This window comes from Ictalurus punctatus, chromosome 6 (assembly GCF_001660625.3).
Source record: "Ictalurus punctatus breed USDA103 chromosome 6, Coco_2.0, whole genome shotgun sequence".
In the NCBI taxonomy this organism is placed as follows: domain Eukaryota; kingdom Metazoa; phylum Chordata; class Actinopteri; order Siluriformes; family Ictaluridae; genus Ictalurus; species Ictalurus punctatus.
The window spans coordinates 19,078,959-19,098,186 of NC_030421.2; the positions used below are offsets into that span (position 1 = coordinate 19,078,959).

General features: G+C 41.5%; 1 protein-coding gene across 1 annotated transcript in view; it reads right to left on the reverse strand.

The window, feature by feature from the left end:
- The window catches only part of gli2a (GLI family zinc finger 2a), a 68,420-nt gene that overhangs the window by 10,780 nt on the left and 38,412 nt on the right, over positions 1–19,228 (reverse strand). The window contains exons 4-5 of the mRNA XM_017470788.3: positions 7,806–8,008; positions 6,077–6,262 (exon numbers count right to left, since the gene is read on the reverse strand). Of these exons, the coding sequence (XP_017326277.1) occupies positions 6,077–6,262; positions 7,806–8,008 (389 nt within the window). The remainder of the gene's footprint in view (positions 1–6,076; positions 6,263–7,805; positions 8,009–19,228) is intronic.

Consider the following 19,228-nt stretch of genomic DNA (forward strand, 5'->3'; position numbering starts at 1 on the left):
TAGACTCACTGCAGTCTTTAGATTATTATGCCACTGTGGGGTGTGCATACAGTATGTGTGTTTTGTGGCTCCAGTTGCTTGGTGCTAAACAGGTGCTTTGCATTAGCCATGGAGACTTTTGAAAAGCCTCTGACTTTTCAATTGCTGCTGTCTAAACACAATTTAGATATTGAGTCCTCTTATGTATTTTGCAGCAAGGACACAGTTTCTCATTTCTCATTTCCACAGAAGAATATAAGGCAGTATACTGTCTGTGACTTACAAAATAAAACATGTAAATAAAAACAAAAAAATAAAATAAAAAGAGATGTACCTAATGTAGAGAGCTGTGAGGAGCTAGCAGTGATTGTTTAAAAAAAAATATATATATATTTTATATAACATACAGTATATATTATAAATATTATAAATGTGTGTATGTGTGTATATATGTATGTGTGTGTATGTGTATATATTTTTTCTATTTGTATACATTTTGTATATATATAAATTTTTATAAAATTTATATAAATAAATAAATAAAAAATAAATAAAAATTACTAATATATATATATATTAGTTTTTCAACAACCGACTACATTTTTTTTTATAAAAAATTAAAAAATTATTATTATTATTATTTTTTAACAAAGTTAGTGTTGCTTCCAAACTGCAGAGTTAGCATTGACAACAAATGAACCACTCGGAATGTTTCCCTGCAAGACTTTTCAACAAATATGTCAGGCATCATTAGAACTGTGTAAGTGTGCTTAGTTGCTAGAAAGAAACAGTCATGGTTGGCAAGACTGAAATCTTTTCAGGCCACCAGAAAAGTCATGTTAACTGGAATTTGCATCCATTTTTACAGTATACTGCATAAGAACTTTGCTTCAAACAACAGAACAATGAGCTTTAAATGAGTCTAAACTGAATGAAGCAGAACAGTCATTCGTGCAAGTTCACCTTTGTTCTGTCACATTCCTGCCTTAGAGTGTACTGGAAGTGGTTGCACTTTGCTTTAGTATGAAGCAGGATTTGTGAGCAGAGCTGTGTCTTGCCTGCCTGAGGTCACAGAGACCCACATGTTCTGTGATGTGCTGTTTTTTTAATGAGTGGCGTGGCTCTAATTTAGGGGTGTGCAGGTTCCTACAAAAGTGGGTTTCTAAAGCAGATGTGCGGTGCTGTGTGGCTTTTTGGTGCCTAGCGCGACTGAGGGTGCCCATGGCTCCTGGGGGAACTGGCAGGGGGGCTTTTCTAATTGGGGAGCTGGTCTAATATATGGCTTTAAAATTACAGGCACTCTGCACATTTATAAAAAAAAAAAAAAAAAAAGAGGAGGCAATTATAGTAGGCATCTGCTGCACTACTTTAATTGAGATGCCTTTGTGAAAATATAGAATAAAGTGGGTGTTAATCCTCTGTTCACCCGGCTGGCAGTAGACTTTTCTTTGTGTAACACTGGTCTCCTGCAGCTGAACTGCAACTGGCACTGGTCAAGCACAACGTCCCAGGCACACACTGACACTGCTTACCTTTTATCCAGTCAAATGGTTTTTGGGGCAGTTGTTTTTTCTACTGCTTTTGAGTTGGATGCTCTCCAAGCTTCAACATCACACCCCAGCCAGGACTTACATTGCCTGTGTATGTGCTGTATGTATGCTATGTGAGCTGTTGCCCCACAGTGTGGTTTGTTTTTGTGTGTGTGTTTGTGTGCAAGTACTGCCGTGCTCAAAAAAAACCTCCATCCTCCAACATCAGGTTTCTGCCTGCAGCCGGACACCAGACGCTGGCTTTGGCAGCTGCTATTGTTATGGGAGCTCGGTTCCCTGTTGGCTCCACTGCACAAATGAGTTCACCACAAGCCCCACTTCTTGCCTTTCAGTCTCTTCAAGTGTTCTTCTGAAAGCATCTCAATTAGAGACCCAATTCGAGAGTGGTATACTTTGGGCAGGTTGAGGAAGGATCAGCAAACACAGTGTGCTGTAAAGGCTTCTGGTCAGTGGATTAGCTTTCCATGGTTCCATTTGTTTATTTATGCATTCACCCATTTGCAGCGATTTTCATCCAACTTCACTGAGTGAGACTCACGTCTAACACTGCACGTGCACTGGATTCAGTGTAGCTACACACAAAGAGGCCTGAGGAACGTGGAGGGGAAATGGAGCAGTGTTGTTTTTTGTAATGTTTTTGCTTTCTCTCTGCATGGTGTCCTGTTAGGCTTATGGCGGTAATTAACATGTTATGCACACGCTATTGGCACAGGCACACACTTGGCACTGAATTGAAGCATGGCACACAATAAGGCCAACGCTAACTCCTTTATTTGTTTACAGCCATTTGTTTTTTTGTTTTTTTTTGCAAGGCCCATTAGAGCAAATCTCTCTGGTGCCTAAATGTTGCATAAGAACTGTAGTAAAAGAGAAGAGCTTGTATATCTGAGACTGTGAGTTAAGACCGCTATATAAGTGTAGTCAAGTATACTAATTACTAAACATTGTCCTTAAAATATATTTATTATCCAATTTATTATGTATTAATAATACATAATATTATGATATAATTTATGATGAAATTTTATTTGTAGCACCGTGGCATATTTTTGAGCTTTTTTCACTGCTGTCATTTCTAGGATTCTAACTACATGTACTGTATATAACTCCAAGAGGAAACTCTAATGAAACCATGGCCAAAATTGCCACAAATTGCTTTTGTTGTCTTCTCTGGGTTTTCTGCCAACGTGTCTTGAGTTTTTTCAGGTCAGTCTTGACCTGTCTTGACAACCAAAAGACTAATTTTTACTGTTTTTCATCTCAGAGTGTGTGGTTCTAGACTGCTATGATCATACATATTTAATCTGTCTGTATGACAAAAAACAACAAAGAAATACTGAACAAATTTTTTTTTTTTTTTTTTTTTTTTTTTAATATTTTTACTTGGCTAACATTTTAATTAGCCAACACTGAGATCTACTCCTAATCCACTTGCTGCCTCAGTTCACTAGTTAATCCCATTTTAACCCATGTGTACAGTGGAAAAGTCAGGCTGTGTGAAAAATTTACAGTGCAGATCATATTGGCTCTAATAACAGTCTACAGAATTTTCCATGTGTGCTTTTCTCATTTTTACAACAACGGTAACCATTTACAGTGAAACTCAAACCTAATCCCTCTCCTCCTGTTGGCTAATAGTCAAATGCGAATCATCAGGAAAAACAGGCACAGCACTTTGAGGTCACCAAGGCTTCGCTCTTGTGGTGGGTCTGCTGAATTTATTATCACATAAATTGATTTTTAAATATGCATATGAATTTTATCGGCTCTCCATTCCAAGACAAACTACAAGTTGTGCAATACATATTTATCAGCCCCTCGCTCTGCTGAACGAGCTCCTTTATTTAGCGGTCTGGCCGCCATGCCATTAGCTGGCACTCAAGTTCAATGAGTGCCCTGTGTTTGTGGGCTAGCATGGAGAGCCCTGGACCTGTGAGTGCTGAAAGGGAGACCACATCAATCCAGTTCATGGAGAAGGCCAAAGACATGGCTGTAGGAGGAAAAAGCCCTGCACTGTGTTGGTGTTTGCGGGTGTTTTTGTGCAAACAGTTTCACTCCACAAACCGTGGCCAGACAGCTTGGTGGAGGCCTGGGCTTTTGGCCGCAGATGCAACTGCTCTCATGACCATCTCATTATGGTTGTGTTTGATTAGTGGCCCGAGAAGTAATTTCAACTTGCAATGTGAGAATGCTGGCGTGCCATCTTGATGGAGAAGCATGATGATTCGTGCAGGACAGGCACGGAACCAATGAGGCATAATGGAGAGAGAAAACCCACTTCCTCTGGGTGGCTGTGTAGAGCAGAGCCAGTGAAAGCAACTACAAATTTGTTTAACAGTCACCTTAAACCTGACTTTAACAGATTTCCTCATCATTCACTACTCTGCACAATATTAACCATTCATAAGGCTACATTTCATTGGATCCATTCAGGTAGACCCTTGGTTTGTATCAGTGCCAAAGTCCTGCTCGGTTCCCGGACAGCCCTGCTTCACCTGAGAATGCAATCTACAGCCTGGATTGCTGCTGTGCCTTACAAAAAGTAAGGGTGAACACGGCCCTTTTCTGAGGTCAACAGGTCTGGGTATCTTGATAATGATGACACCCTAAGTAATACTGTGTGAAGAAATAGCTGGCATTTTAAAAGCACAGAAGATCTCATGACTTCGTAACACACATTACAAAACACCAGGAGGGTGCTACATACCTGCCATAACACTGCTTCAGATACAAAGTGCAGAGATGAAAGCTCTGCCATAGGCTGTCCTTTCCCTAACATTAAGTCTTTGAGACACTCCATTTAAGGTTATGGTGGATGTGTAAGGATGTTATTTATAATAACAAAGCACACCTGTTGCATGGTCGGAATTAGAGGCCCCAAGAGAAACACCTCATAAATTGCTGAGTGTACTCGTGTTTATAGTCCATTTTGACGGTGAGTCATGTTTTATACACCTATAACAAAACATCCTCCTCGTCTTGAAGTGAGAACATTGTGGAGCATCCTGTAACTCAAATCTTAATTCACCTTTCTGGACTTTTTAATCATAAACCAGAGCATGTTTTTACTGGTGATTTGTATTTGAATCAACACTCAGAAAATATAATATCACTCTGAATGGAAACTGTACAGATGAAAAGTTGATTAATTCATTTGTTGTCACACGGCTGGATTACTGTAATGCCGTTTTAGCCGGAGTTTCTAAAACCGCAATAAACAAACTACAATATGTTCAGAACTCTGCCGCCCGGATCCTGACGGGAACCAGGAAATGTGACCATATTACTCCTGTTTTGAAGTCCTTACACTGGCTCCTGGTCAGGTTCCGTGTCGATTTCAAGATCATGATGTTGACATACAAGGCATTACATGGATTGGCTCCGCAATACTTATCTGGTTTATTAATTCCTTACACCCCAAATCGCAGACTGCGCTCCTCACAGTGTAATTTGTTAACTGTTCCACAAACACACCTAAAATCTATGGGTGACAGGGCTTTTTCTGTCTATGCTCCTTCACTTTGGAACTTTCTTCCTCCTGAACTCAGGGAAGCCCAGACTTTTGGCATTTTTAAAGCTCTTCTCAAGACACACTTTTTTAAAACTTGCATTCGACTGCTGATGTCTTTTTAGATTGTTTTATAATTATTTTTATTATTAATGTTGTTGTTTTTGTTCTTATTAACTTTTATTTGTTTTATTTTTCTGTGGACTGTGATTTTATGTACAGCGCTTTGAGAAGCTGCTTTAAAGGTGCTTTATAAAATAAAGTTTATTATTATTATTATTATTATTATTATTATTATTATTATTATTATGTTATAGAACATGGTGAGAGTTAATAACCTACAGCAATGCATTATGGAGGTTAATAACACAGCAAAATTAACAGTATTACAGTGGATTAAATATATTTTAAAATTATATTTTTTTTTTATAAATTCAGATTCCAGTTACTTCAGTCCCCTATATATGATCTAATAAAGCAATAAGCAATGACAGGGTATGCGTTACAATGATTTTATCATGAGTAAAGGTGTTCTTAGATGTTTGAAGCAAAGCAGAGTGCTTAAAATACCCTTTGTGTAGCACATGCCCTTGTGTGGATTATTTCTTTAAAAAAAATATTTTTAAGAAGTCAATAAATGGTTTAATTTATTGTTAATAATATTCACAATAAACAATTCTTCTTCCACACAATGTAGTCTTTTAACAGCAAGCTTTGGTTGCTAAGCCACATAATGGTAAAACATTAGGGCATCCCATGGACTGAACATTGTGTAAAGGTTTAAGTGCAATGGTTTTATTTGTTTAAAACCTGGTGCATTAATATAAAATTCCATTATTGTGATGTGTCACAATATATATTTGCATATAATGAGGATTTTAAAATGGCTTCAAATGGGGCTCAACCAGATCTCTTGGTCAGATTTTAGAACTGAATCTAACAGTTTAATAATGTGCAATTTAATAACAATTTACAATCCGGTTCTTTTACTATGGTATCATTTCTATATATTACATGTGAATCGTAAAAGGATACTTACTGTCCACAGGGCTGATGTAGTCTGGTAAATGCACAGCGGCGGCAGCAGCAGCTGCCCCAGTCTGCATGAGCAGCTCTCCATAGGGGCTGCGGTGATTAGCCATTAGATGATAGTAGTCGGCTGGGTTAGTCCCAGGAGGAGGAGGTAGGCCAAAAAGGCCTCGTTCTTTCAACTGCTCATGTGTCACTGCAAAGAGAAAAGCAAGACCGAACACTGGCAGGTCAGTGCACTGCCTGACCTAACACATTTTAGCTGTAAAAATACACATATATATATATACACACACACACACACCCTTCTAATCGCAACCCAAACACACACAAAGACCCATCAAGCAACTCTGTCAAGTTGATGTTAACACTTGCACCTAGTAAATTGCAGTCTAAATGTGTTAGAGGGGAAATCCTCATAAAAGATGAATGTTTTTCTTTCTGACTCGGTCAGATAATCATTAGTGCCACCCCCACCATTTCCTCTTTTTCCCGAATGAACAGTCAATTCATGTCCATGCTGGTCACTGAAGAGGATGGAGTTCCGGCTCATTCCTTTACCCTTGCGTTCTGGGTCATTACAGCCACATCTGATCTATCAGAGACAATTAGGCCACAGCATGCTAAAAGAGAACAGACGTGTGTTTGTGCTGGATTCATGGCAGAACAAGGGCGATTATTTTCTCCACAGTTGTCAAATCGTGGAGCACTGTCTCTAGAGGGGACTAGAGTCAAAGAGCTGAGGATTGTGGCCGAGTCCGGCCTTCTCAAACCCTCAGGGGAGTCTGATCAGCGGTCATATCAATGCACTGGACTTCCCCACTGCTAATGAACAATTTGATCCACACATCTAAAACTGTTACTCATGAAAGTTGATATTTGACGGATCTTGGCTGTATAAAGCAGCTGCCATGATGAATATGTTTTTTTGGCCAATGCATGGTAATATATTTAATATGGCTTGGAATAAATGAATAGAAAATAAACCAAGATTATGATCACTTTTCAAATTCAACACATGCCAGTAATGAACTTTTAAAAAACTTTTTTATTGAGAAACAAGGGGAGTGGGGCTTATGTTCTTTAGATTGTGCTCACTCAAGCTTAATTCCCTCCATTTGCATTGCTCACTTGCCATTTAATCAGTTACACAATCTTTTCTACATTGCTTATTTAACTGTAAAAGCAGAAAGGCATTACTACCTGTAGACTGCAGAAGGTGATTTATAGTTGATTCAGCCTCCTAGTCCCAAACTTGTAACAGGGTTGTGAGAACAAAGCTGACAGGATGGGAGGTTAAATTTGGGGGGAAATTCTCTTTTGGCTCTGTTTTCTTTACAGATTTCCATGGATCTTACTCTTTCCCACATTCCATTTAAGAGCAGGTCTTGAGAATGTTTTAGGTTTCAAACAGTATTTGACAGGATTAATTATAACAACAGGAGAGATAAGCCTTTGTGTAAACTTACACATGGCAAAGTGGTGTGACGGTCTTTGCCATGTCTTTGCATTTGTGGAGAAAGGGAACCATTAGCTCTTTCTTCTTAAGTACACCCAGTTTCTTTTATGCACTGAATGCATGGCTTTATACTATAAACTCAGACACCATTAGTGCATCATCACATGATCATGACAGAAAGAGGCAAAATGTGCTAGCCATTCATAAACCTGAATGCTTTCCATTTTAATATGAATAAGCTCCTTATGATTACGCAGTGTGCCTTTCAATGCATACTCACCATCTGCCGGGCTGAGGCCTCGCGCCGCTGAGATGACGGACAGCGTGGGGCTGTTGTGAACTGAACGTAGGTACTGCTCCATGTGAGGGTTGACGTAGGGATGTGGTGGGCTGAATGGGGACTCACCCGTGGCTGCAGCATGAGGGGACAACCGGATCAGAGAGATATCAGAGATCACTGGACTTCCTGCTAATCCAGCATGTCTAGAAATTTGGACACAGTGAGAGAAGGCAATTATAAGTTTTGGACTCAAGCAAATCCATGCATTGACAGTGAGGCCTCAACGTCACAGCTAGACATTTTGGCTTCCTCACAACCGACTACCAGTATGCTGTATATCTTAAGTTCAATGACAAATGATTTTAATTCAGCCAAGTCCATATGTGATGAAATCTGAGCACTTTTTTAAGACAAATCAGAGCTGTGAAATTGGCCATGGTTATTTTTTCTCTTTACTACACCCACTATAACCATTATACTGAAACACTGGTATGTGCTTTCTTTAGGCTGTGGGCACCGAGCAAGTTGAGACTTAGATTATCCTAATACATCAGTGTTAATGATGATGTCTAGAAGGGATGGATCTCATCTAGTTATTGTCTATTTGACATGCCCTAAATTACTACTCTTTGACTGAGCCCATTTGTAGAACACAATTCCAGAGTGGAAGTTTAGTGATAGCCTACAGATTGATGTGGAGATAAAAATGTGTCATCTCTTGACAGGTAGCTGAGTCCTCTGCCCACCCATACTGCATAAGCCGTTTAAAAACCTTAATATACGAATTTCACCATGCCTCTCCTAATCTAATTTTAATAGTGTATTTCTAGGTGGAAGGGCACACGAAGGCAAATCAAATACTCTGCCTGAAGGCTTGGTGGACCAGCATGCTCCCGTAATTCAGGTCTGACATCACTCTACTCAGATATCCTTACTCAAAGGGGCAAACTCCTTTACTGGCTTTTAACATTGTGCTATAACTTAGTTCCAAACCATATTCAGTTATCACTATCACTGACAGGTCAATGTTTAGAATTACAATAACAAAGGATTTTGCATCACAACAACATCGCCAATAAAATGGTGTTTAATATGCTCTCAGCACTAGTCTTCAGCAGTTCTCGATTGGGTCTTTAACAGATTAGACATGCTCACAGACAAAGCAGACCAGTCTGTGTGTTAACATTGGTTTCCCATCACCATTCACAGAGAATAAAAATGACCATGTTAACAAATCAGAGGCGGAGCTCTTTAAATGTTTGTTCAGTATTCAGACTAGCAGCTGGGGGACTTTTATTCCAACGAGGATGTGTCAGCTTTTGGCCCCCCGACAGAAGGAGGCCTTCATTAAGTGCTCTGAAGAAAATGAGAGCGAATAACTAGACATAAAGTGTGTGTATTTTACTGATTTATGCTGATTCAAATATTTCCACACAAGACACGCTACAATGACCAAATCCACTGGATCTCCTCACACGTTTTTACAGTTTATACTACAGTTCAGAACAGTGGTCTACTGTATTTAAGGCATTATAATCAGTTTGAATATATTTGGCTGTGTCCAGTTCAATAACTTTTCTCCAATACAGGTTTATTTTCAAATGACTTAAGCTCCAATACAGAAGTTTGAGCCATACCTAAAGCCGGACTATCTAAAAGGTGCATCTAAGATTCATTATTCTTGTACAGCCTAGCTTCATTTCAGTCCCTCATTTATACCTCCTCTGTATAGAGGCCAACCTGCATGCAGCCTGGACTGAATACAGTTTCCAGTAAACGGCTGCAGACTAGCAAGCCAACATTCTGCCATCAGTCCCCTTGCAACGATAGCCATAAAGGCGGGTCTGTTCTGGCAGAGCTGAGAGAAAACAGACACCCATACACAAAACACCCAGGCCTCCCCTCCATTCAGCAGGAGGGGGAGAGCTTTCAACATTAATGTTCAGCTAAAATTGTGAATTTATAAACTGGTAAGACTAAGGGCTTTCCCCCTTTTGACAATGAAACACTCAAACTGTTCAATACACATGATATTTTTTACACTATATACTTGTATTAGTACATGGATTTCTATAAGCCAGTAATGGCTCAATTCAAGCACTAAACATTTTTCACTGACCTGTGCCAAACTATTTACCCTAAATGTATTGTCTTGGCGGATTGTGTGTTTGGTGCGTCTGCAATTTAAAAAAGTTCAATCTGCATTAGCCTTTTCTGGATCTGTCCCTACGGCTACACTGATCAGTGTACCACTGCTGACTGGAAAAAAAAACCTGTCTTCATTATTGCCTCTCTGAAGTACATGAAATGAATTTCCATGGCCCTGCTGAAATCTTGGTGTTTTACGTGAGGTCTCTATTTGCTTCTGGCTTTCCAAGTTAAACAGCTGTTTAGCAGTTTCAGTCAATTGATTAGTGACATTAGCTAGGCTTTAGAACATAGGAATCGAAAAATATTTTCAAATACACATCAGCAAGTGCTTACATCCAATTAGTGAAGGATGATCAATATTCCTCAAATAATGCTTTCTGTACTTTTTACATGACCTTTTCCTGTACTGATTACATAGTTAACCCATAGTTACCTGATTTTAATGGTTATTGGTTTTTAAAGGTTATTTCAATATTCAAACATATTTCATTGTCAATAAAAAAGGCCATGTAACATGATAGTTCCTGATGTAAAACAAGCCACTTTACATTATCTCTTACAAACGTATTTTGACCCCTTGACTATGTATTAATGATCTCTGCTGGGAGGTACTTCCCATATATCAAATCAATTGCCAACCAGTCAAAAATGACAACACAGCAGGTTAATGCAGAAATAAATCAGCAAAACTACCAAGTGCCAGTTTGAGTCCTGGATAATAAGCCATAATTTACAGCTTTACCCACTGGGTACTATAAAAGGGAGGCTCTTGTTATAGGTGCAGTGACTGAAATCATGTTGTTCCACCCTCTTTCAAACAAGAACTTACTTGACTGCCTTAAAGAGACCTTACTCATAGACATGCCATGGAGAGTTCTGAGGGTTGACAGAAAGATCCTAGAAAGATTTCATCATAACACCATGGGTGGCTCCTGTCCATGTAACCCAGCTGAATGTGAGTTCTGTTTTACAATCGCATAACCTGTAGTTCAGGGAGGAGGGAAGGAACATTCTTCTGCAATGACACCATTGCTTTGAGCGTTACCGCATTATGGTACACAATTGTTCTGGCTGAATTATACTGTATTTATTGGCTTAAGGCCTTAGCAGTTTCCCATTACTAAGTACTTATATGAACAAATCCATAAATGTTAAAGCTTATAGACTAAATATAATGTAAACTTAAAAACAGTCATTCGAGTAAATTTGAAATATATTCTGACTTTAGTTTGGCAGACATGGTTTTACCAATTGACAGCCTGGTAAACTTTTCTGTAATCAAAGCCTCTTTGTATCTTGCTATCTTGTCAGATTAAGCTGCTTTCTGGCTTTACCCTTGCTGGCTGAGGAGATGTATTATAGCCTGATACAGTCTGCTATGGTGTTTCTCATCAGGTGGTCAGATTTTATAATCTCTTTTATTTAGTAATTATCATTCCTCACACACCACATTCAGTGAAGTTCCACTACAGCTTTCTATATGATTTACCACACGTCATGCTTAACAGACTGCTCATTTTGCTGTATTTGAAGTAAAACAGGATGACCTAAAAATAAACAGAATTTCTTCCAGAGGTAATGTATTATTTGCTCTTTTAACTGTAATGTTGTAATAGAGTAACACTTCTGTGGTTTATTTGGATGTAGACCCAGGTCAGTAAGGAAATTATGGTCTCTGTTTGGTTTATTTACATAAGAGTATGACAGATGGCTACTTCTCCCCATGCACATCATCCATCTTATTTCATTAACACTGACCAAGAATGAAATCATATGTGTGTCATTAATAGCATTTAATAATTCTCAATAGTTTTTGAGTAGAAAAGTGGAAAAACAACATTACCCTAAATCAGGAGTGTGCTGGGGTTGTTCTGTTTATGCCTACTGTGGTCAGTAACTTCACCACAGAAAAACTTGAGCCTGTTCCATACTACAATGTCAAACTGCTTTTTGAAGTAAAAAGGCAGTCAGTGAGAGGGAGGAAAGGAGAATGGTGTTCCCTTTCAAAGGGAACTTCGACGTTATGTTTAGCATAACACTACGGGAGTGCCTCTCGCGAGCCACCGGCATCTGAAGCTTGTGTAAAATCATGCCTATTTATAGGCCTGCCATAATCAGGTGACGTGGCAATTAAGCGCGTCGTGTGATATAAATATGGCACCTGTGAACTGTGCCATCAGCCTTTATTATCTTCAGCGAAAGACTGCATGTCAGTTGTTTGGGTAAAGACACAAAAAGATGCTTCGTTTCCTCGCTATCTTTTCTCAAAATATAAGAACTTTTCTATCCCTTTAAAAAAAAAAAGAGAAGAAAAAAAAGGAATGAGCAAGAGAGAAAAATATGAGTGAGAGAATTCAGGAAGTGTGTTATGGCTTGCTCCCATTTCACCACGGGGAATACTGCACACTTTCTGGGTGAAGTGTCTAGGGGTGTAGCATCCGATGACATCCTCGAGAGGCTGAGCATTGTAATGCCTACATTAAGCAGCTTGGCTTGCGACTCGCGCTCTTCTCGGAAGCCGAAGCGAGTTGGGTTTCAGAGCCTCGCGGATCTGGGCCGGCTGCTGCCGAGGTAGCTAGCCGTCTCCGGTTCGGGGTATCTCTTATGGATCCGGAAGAGGAGTCGGAGACGAGCGCTGCTCTATCTCTTGCTCTGTCTTCCGGGTTCGGCTCCCCGCTGGATTTTGGAGCTCCCGTCGCGACTCCAAAAAGGGGAAAAAAAACCCCACAAAAATATTAGTAATAATTCCTCTCTGACTCCGAGGAGCCAGAAGGATGTGCTAAAAACTGAGACCGGCATATAAAGAGCTGCTTGAAGTGATTGCTAAGGCTGGATGAGCATGTTTTTCCCCCAGTGAAAGTAAATCCCTCACACTGCAGAAACTCCCCTTTCTTCCAGAAGTGCATGACAAAATATCAGGCTTCTGGGGAAAACCATGCATAAGCCGTATTTATAACCCCACGATGTTGGATTATTCGGCCACTGTGGGGAATGAACGGCATGGCTATTTAGCTATGCTGAAGCTGGAGGAGGCGCTTTCGATCTACCTCTCTCCATCGACGGCAGGTAATTAGAGGGGCCGTCTTTGCCATCCAAGCCACTGTGTAAGGCCACCGTGGCATTGGTGGGCAAGGCCTATGCGGTAGTAGTCTTGCTTGTGGGTCACTGAAGACAATGACAGTATTACGGGCCTACCAAGCAGACCTGCTGAGTGAACTCGAGATATGGCAGCATTCAGCCAGTTCCTTCCCTGTTGTCTTGAGTTCACCAGTCGGCACTATTGCGAGGGAGACCCAGAAGGCGAGTATGGCAACCCGCAAACCCCCGCAGACAGCCAGGGGAACTGGCCAGCCACAGTCATGGCCTGCTACTAGGCCTGATCTGAGAATGGTCATAAAGGCCAAGCAGGCAAAGAAGAGCGGTCCTGAGGGGCCGTGGAGGGACGTATCAGGGGACATGAGGTTGTTAGGCCAGTTAACCCCGAGTGCCACTGTAGGGCCTCCCCTAGTCAAGGCGGCCCCAAATTTTCAGGGTTCTCTGGTCAGCAAGCTGTCACAGGGCAAAGAAAATCTGATGCTTTCCCTACAATAGAATGTGGAATAGTTAACATCACTAAAAGACCATCTGGCAGCGTGGAAACTACTGCCAAATGTGTCTCCATGGGTTCTGTCTACCGTAGAAAAGGGTTACTGGGTCCAGTTTATAGCTTGACCCCCCCAGTTCAGAGGTGTGCTCACCACAGTGGTCAGCACAGACCAGAGCCTGACGTTAGCGCAGGAAGTAAGATCCCTCTTGGACAAAGGGGCCATAGAACATGTACCCCGTTCCCTGAGGGAGGGAGGTTTTTACAGCAGTTATTTCCTGGTCCACAAAAAATAGGAGCATGCGGCCAATTTTAGATCTGCGTCATCTGAACTGTACTCTTTGGACATACAGGTTCAAGATGCTGACGCCCAAACTTATCGTTCCACAGATTCAGTTTGAGGACTGGTTTGTGACTATAGATCTAAAAGGTGCATATTTCCACATAGCAATATCGCCAGCGTTATCCCCTCGCACCTTCACAAAGTGCATGGATGTCACTCTGGCTCCATTGTGACTCCAGGGCATCCGTGTACTAAACTACCTGGCCGACTGGTTAATTCTAGCACAATCCAGGGAACTGGCGGTTCAACTTCGAGATGTTGTTCTCGCCCACATGAAGAGCTTGGGGCTCAGGTTGAACCTCAGAAAAGTATGCTTTCCCCAGTGCAGTGGACAACTTTTCTAGGGGTTATAAGGATTCTACTACGATGAGGGCGTTTCTATCCCCAACATGCTTAGGGTCAATCCTATCAACACTGAGCAAGATAAAGCTGGATCTTGGGAGACTGTTGGCGCTTATGGGCCTATTGCACAGGAGACCATTCAGTGGTGGGGGTTTCATCCAAGGACGAAACCTCTGAGAATAATCAGTGTCACGCGGCGATGCCTATGTGCTCTGAGAATTTGAGTGTCCCCGGTTTCTACCCTTGGGTCACACTCTACGGGTGTCTCCTTAGTGCAAGACGGCAATGACTGACACCTCCCTCACAGGCTGGAGTGCGGTCTTAGACAGCGGTCCAGCTCACGGTCTCTGGTGCGTTCTTCATCTGGAGTGGCATATAAATTGCCTAGAAATGTGGGCCATATTTCTAGCACTGAAATTCCTTCTTCCTCAATTGAGAGGTCACCGTATGTTTACAGACAACTCACCGGTGGTCTCATATATTGACCAGGGAGGATTATGTCCGTGCCCCCTGTTCAGGCAGGCGCAACTAATTCTTCTCTGGGCAGAAGGAAAGTTTGTCAATGAGTGCAATGTTCATTCTGGTAATATGGGGGCAGACATCTTGTTGAGGCAGGGGCTGAGGCCCAGGAATTGGTGGCTCCATCCACAAGTGATGGAGTCCATATGGCGAGGTTTGGCCAAGCGGGACTGCATGTGTTCACCTCCGAGGAGATAATACACGGCCTGCTGTGGTTCGCCCTCACTCCTCCCACACATTTAGGGCTGGACGCCATTGTGCACATGTGGCCGAGGTCACATCTGTACGCTTTTCCCCCCATCGCTCTGCTCCCACAAGTTCTAGCGAGAATTTGCCAAGACAGTTTATGTCTGCTGCTAGTAGCACCTTATTGGCCAGCTTGAATATGATTCCCAGAGATAATATCCCTGCTAGATGGCACTCCTTGGGCGACTCTCATCCACAGGGATCCACTGTAGACCCAGTGAACTGCGCAACAGCTACAGTCCTGGAGTTCTTATAAGAACGTTTCTCAACGGGGTGGGCTCCTTCTATAATCAGGGTTTACATGGCTGCCATTTTGGCCAGCCATGCCCCTGTTGATGGAGCCTCTGTGGGGCAACATCCTCTAACTTCGAGGTTCATGCGTGGTGTCTGAGGCCGATCTGCAGGCCGCGCATACCTTCCTGGGACCTTTCTGTGGTCCTGGAAGGTCTGTCAGGGGCCCCATTCGAGCTCTTAGAGTCAGCCTCTGAGAAGCTTCTGACTCTAAAGGTATCTCTTCTGCTGGCCCTGACATCTCTCAAGCGAGTAGGAGATCTACAAGCTCTCTCTGTTGCCCCTTCCTGCCTTGACTTTGCCCCTGGATTAGCCAAGGCCTTCCTGTATCCTATGTCAGATTATATTCCTAAAGTGCCTATCCTATGGTGTTGCAGGCTTTCTGCCCTCCTCCATTCACCACACCGCAACAAGAGAGAATACACCTGCTGTGTCCAGTAAGGGCTCTCTGTACTTACGTCCACCACTCCGGCCAGTGGCGTAAGTTGGAGCAGCTGCTGGTCTGCTTTGGTGGCGACAGTAGAGGTGATGCTGCGTCAAAGCAGCACATCTCTAATTGGATAGTGGAAGCAATCTCTATTGCTTATGAGGTGCGCGGTCTCGCTATGCCTCTGGGCATAAGGGCTCATTCCACTAGGGCGGTTGCCTCCGCGAAGTCTTTGTCCAAAGAGGTATCCTTACAGGATGTGCGTGCTGCTGCAGGGTGGTCTACGCCACACAAATTCATTCGTTATTACAACCTGGATATTCATTCCACCCCGGGCTCGAGTGACTTGCAGTGACCCTCGGGCTTGGGTCTTTTTGAACAGGCCATACCCTCGGTATGACGGTGTGGGTATTCTCGTTCCCATACTGTTATGCTAAATGCAACGTCTCGGTCCCTTTGAAAGGGAACAGGGTTACATGCGTAACCCAGACGTTTTATCATTCACTTGTTGAGGAAAGCCTATACATAGTTACATGGAAACTGACCTGTAATCTTCTCTATTGGTGATCCCTCCCTTTAGAGAAGATATACATGTTAAAATGGCATAGCTTTATTCATAATAGAAATCTGGCTAAAAGAGAATCAGGTTTCAGGAAAGCCTGTATTTTTAAAAACTTTATATAGTGTAAAAGCTCAAAATTTCACCATGTGATGTTTTCCCAGGCCACCACACATAAAGTCATGGGAAAAAGAAATAACACCCTCCTTCAATTCTATGTTTTTAATTATTAGGGCCTAAATAATAATTGTGTGCTCCTCACCAACTATAAACAAACAAATAACCTCAAGTGACAACAAAAAAAAAATCAACGTAGTCAATTTTTCCAAAAAGTAAACCAACAATGGTGCCATTTAGACATTCAGATGTCGATTTGCTGGTATACTTGCGATCATTTTATCCTCAGTTTAAGCTGCTGGACAGATGGCCTCACTTTTGGCTCAAGAATATTATGGTACAATATGGATCAAGTTCATAGTCATCTAAATAACTGCAAGTTTCCCAGGTCCTGAAAAATAAGCCGAAATAATCGTCGCTCCTCTGTCATGCTTGAAAGTGTGTATGAGGTGTTTATTGTGATACGTGGTATTTGGTTTTCAACAAACATGGTGCTATGCATAATGACCAAACATCTCCACTTTGGTCTCATCAGTCCAAAGAATCATTTATATTTCATTAGTAACACCTGGCTGCTAATTACCGCCATAATAATTGTGGAAGTAGGAAGGGTGTACTTATTTTTTCCCCATTTGGTTTCTGAATGTTGGTTATATTTTTAGGAAAAAAATTATACATACTGAAATGTGTTGTGTTTTTTTTTGGTGTCACATGAGGTTATTTGTTTATTTATAGAAGTTGCTGAGGACACACAATTATTATTTAGGCCCTGATAAATAATAACGTAGAATTGAAGGAGGGTGTACATTCTTTTTCCCCATGACTGTATGTATTATAGCACTCTCTAATTGTGCAGAAGCCAAACTTCTAGAAATCAATCACAGACTGAATCAGAATAGTGAAAAAAGGTAATACATAAGAGGCCCTCTAACAAGGACATTGCTAAGTTGTCAGGATTTAGTCACAGTGTGAGGATATAGCTTATTCTTCATACAGAGCTAAATCCTTCTGTAGAATCTCTGGGTACCATCTGTGTATGCATAGACAATCATGTTCAGCACTCAGGGCCCAGGCCCCTGACACTTCAGTTTGTATGGATAACAAAGCACCAGCTTTGTTGACCAACGACACTACTCTTAATTTGCTTTTCAACATGTGTTGTAATTAGGTGAGTTTGGCACAGGCAGAAAAAAAAAGCTACTTCAAGGTCTTGATGAATTAGGGGGCCACTTTCAAGACCAAGTCACATTAATCAAGTCATCCAGAGTTCAAAGAGAAGAGGGTCTTCTCCTCACTTAAGTCTTCCTCATTCTCTGATAAATAGCTCTGCTGTTCCGTAGGTGAACACTACACATCACCATCACATCTGTGATGTACAGTTGCATTCAAAATCATTCAACCCCCGTTGCAAATCAGGTTTAAAAATCAAAATTTACAGACTTTCATCTGTTTGCTTTGAACAAGTCAAACAAAAGCAATTGAAATAGCTCAACACAATGAAAGTGCTTTCCCCAAATTCAACTGAAAATGCAACTTATAATGACTTCTCCAGTCTCAAAATTATTCAAGCCCTTCATGGCAAGCATCTTTAGTACTTAGTAGAGCACCCTTTTGCTGTTATGACCAGCTGCAAATGAGATGCATAACCAGACACCAGCTTCCTGATGGCCTCCAGTTCAGTAATATTCTTGGGTTTGCGTACTGCAACTGCCTTCTTCAAATCCCACCAGAGATTTACTATGGGTTTCAAGTCAGGTGACTGTGATGGCCCTGTAGAATCTTCCAGGACTTCTTCTGTAACCAAGCCTTGGTGGGATTTGAGGTATGCTTGGGTTCATTGACCTGTTGGTAGGTCCAATGATGCCCAAGCTTCAGCTTCCTCATAGACGGCATGATGTTTTCTCCTAGGATTTCCTTATACTTCAATGAATCCATTTTGCCTTCCACACGCTGCAGGTTTCCAGTGCCAGAGGATGCAATGCAGCCCCAGAGCATCACCAAGCCACCACCATGCTAGACTGTGGACAGTATGTTCTTTCTTCATTCTTCTTCCTCAAGACATACAGCTGATCCATCATGCCGAAAAGTTCTAGTTTTGTTTCATTGCTCCACAGAACAGAATCCCAAAACTTCTGTGGCTTATTTATATGATTTTGAGCCAACATTTCTTGTGCTTTTGGATCAGTAGTGGTGTACATCTTGGAGTTCTGGCATGGAAACCTTCTGTGTTTAGCCTTACTGTGCTCACTGAAACCTCAGTGCCTGTTGCCACCAAGTCTTGCTGCAGGTCTTCTGCAGTCATTCGAGGGTTTTTCACAACCTGCCTTCTCAGAAATCCGGTTGCAGCCGTTGATGGCTTCCTTTTCTGCCCAGTCCAGGTATTTCAATAACTTTCTGCCCCTAGCCAGTTCAGGTATTTCATGTGTTACAGCTGTTTCGCATATTTTTGCTGTTATGAGGGATTCTATTCAGGGAGTTGAATAATTTTGAAACTGGAGAAATGATTATAAGTTGCATTATCAGTTGAATTTGGGGAAACCACTTGAAACATTCGTTGTGTTGAACTATTTAAATTGCTTTTGTTTGATTTATTCAGTGCAAACAGCTGAAAGTCTGTATATTTTGACAATATACCTGATTTGCAAGGGGGGATGAATAATTTTGATTACAACTGTAGCATGATTTTTATACGTGCTTCCCTGACCATTGTTTCAGGTTATGTAATGAGCGGATGTGCAGCAGACCCTATCACTTTAAATCCCTCAAATGGAAAGATTGTCAGTTGGCAGAGCTTGCCTGGATTCAGTGCATGGCATGCCAGAATCACAAAACTGCCCAAGACAGT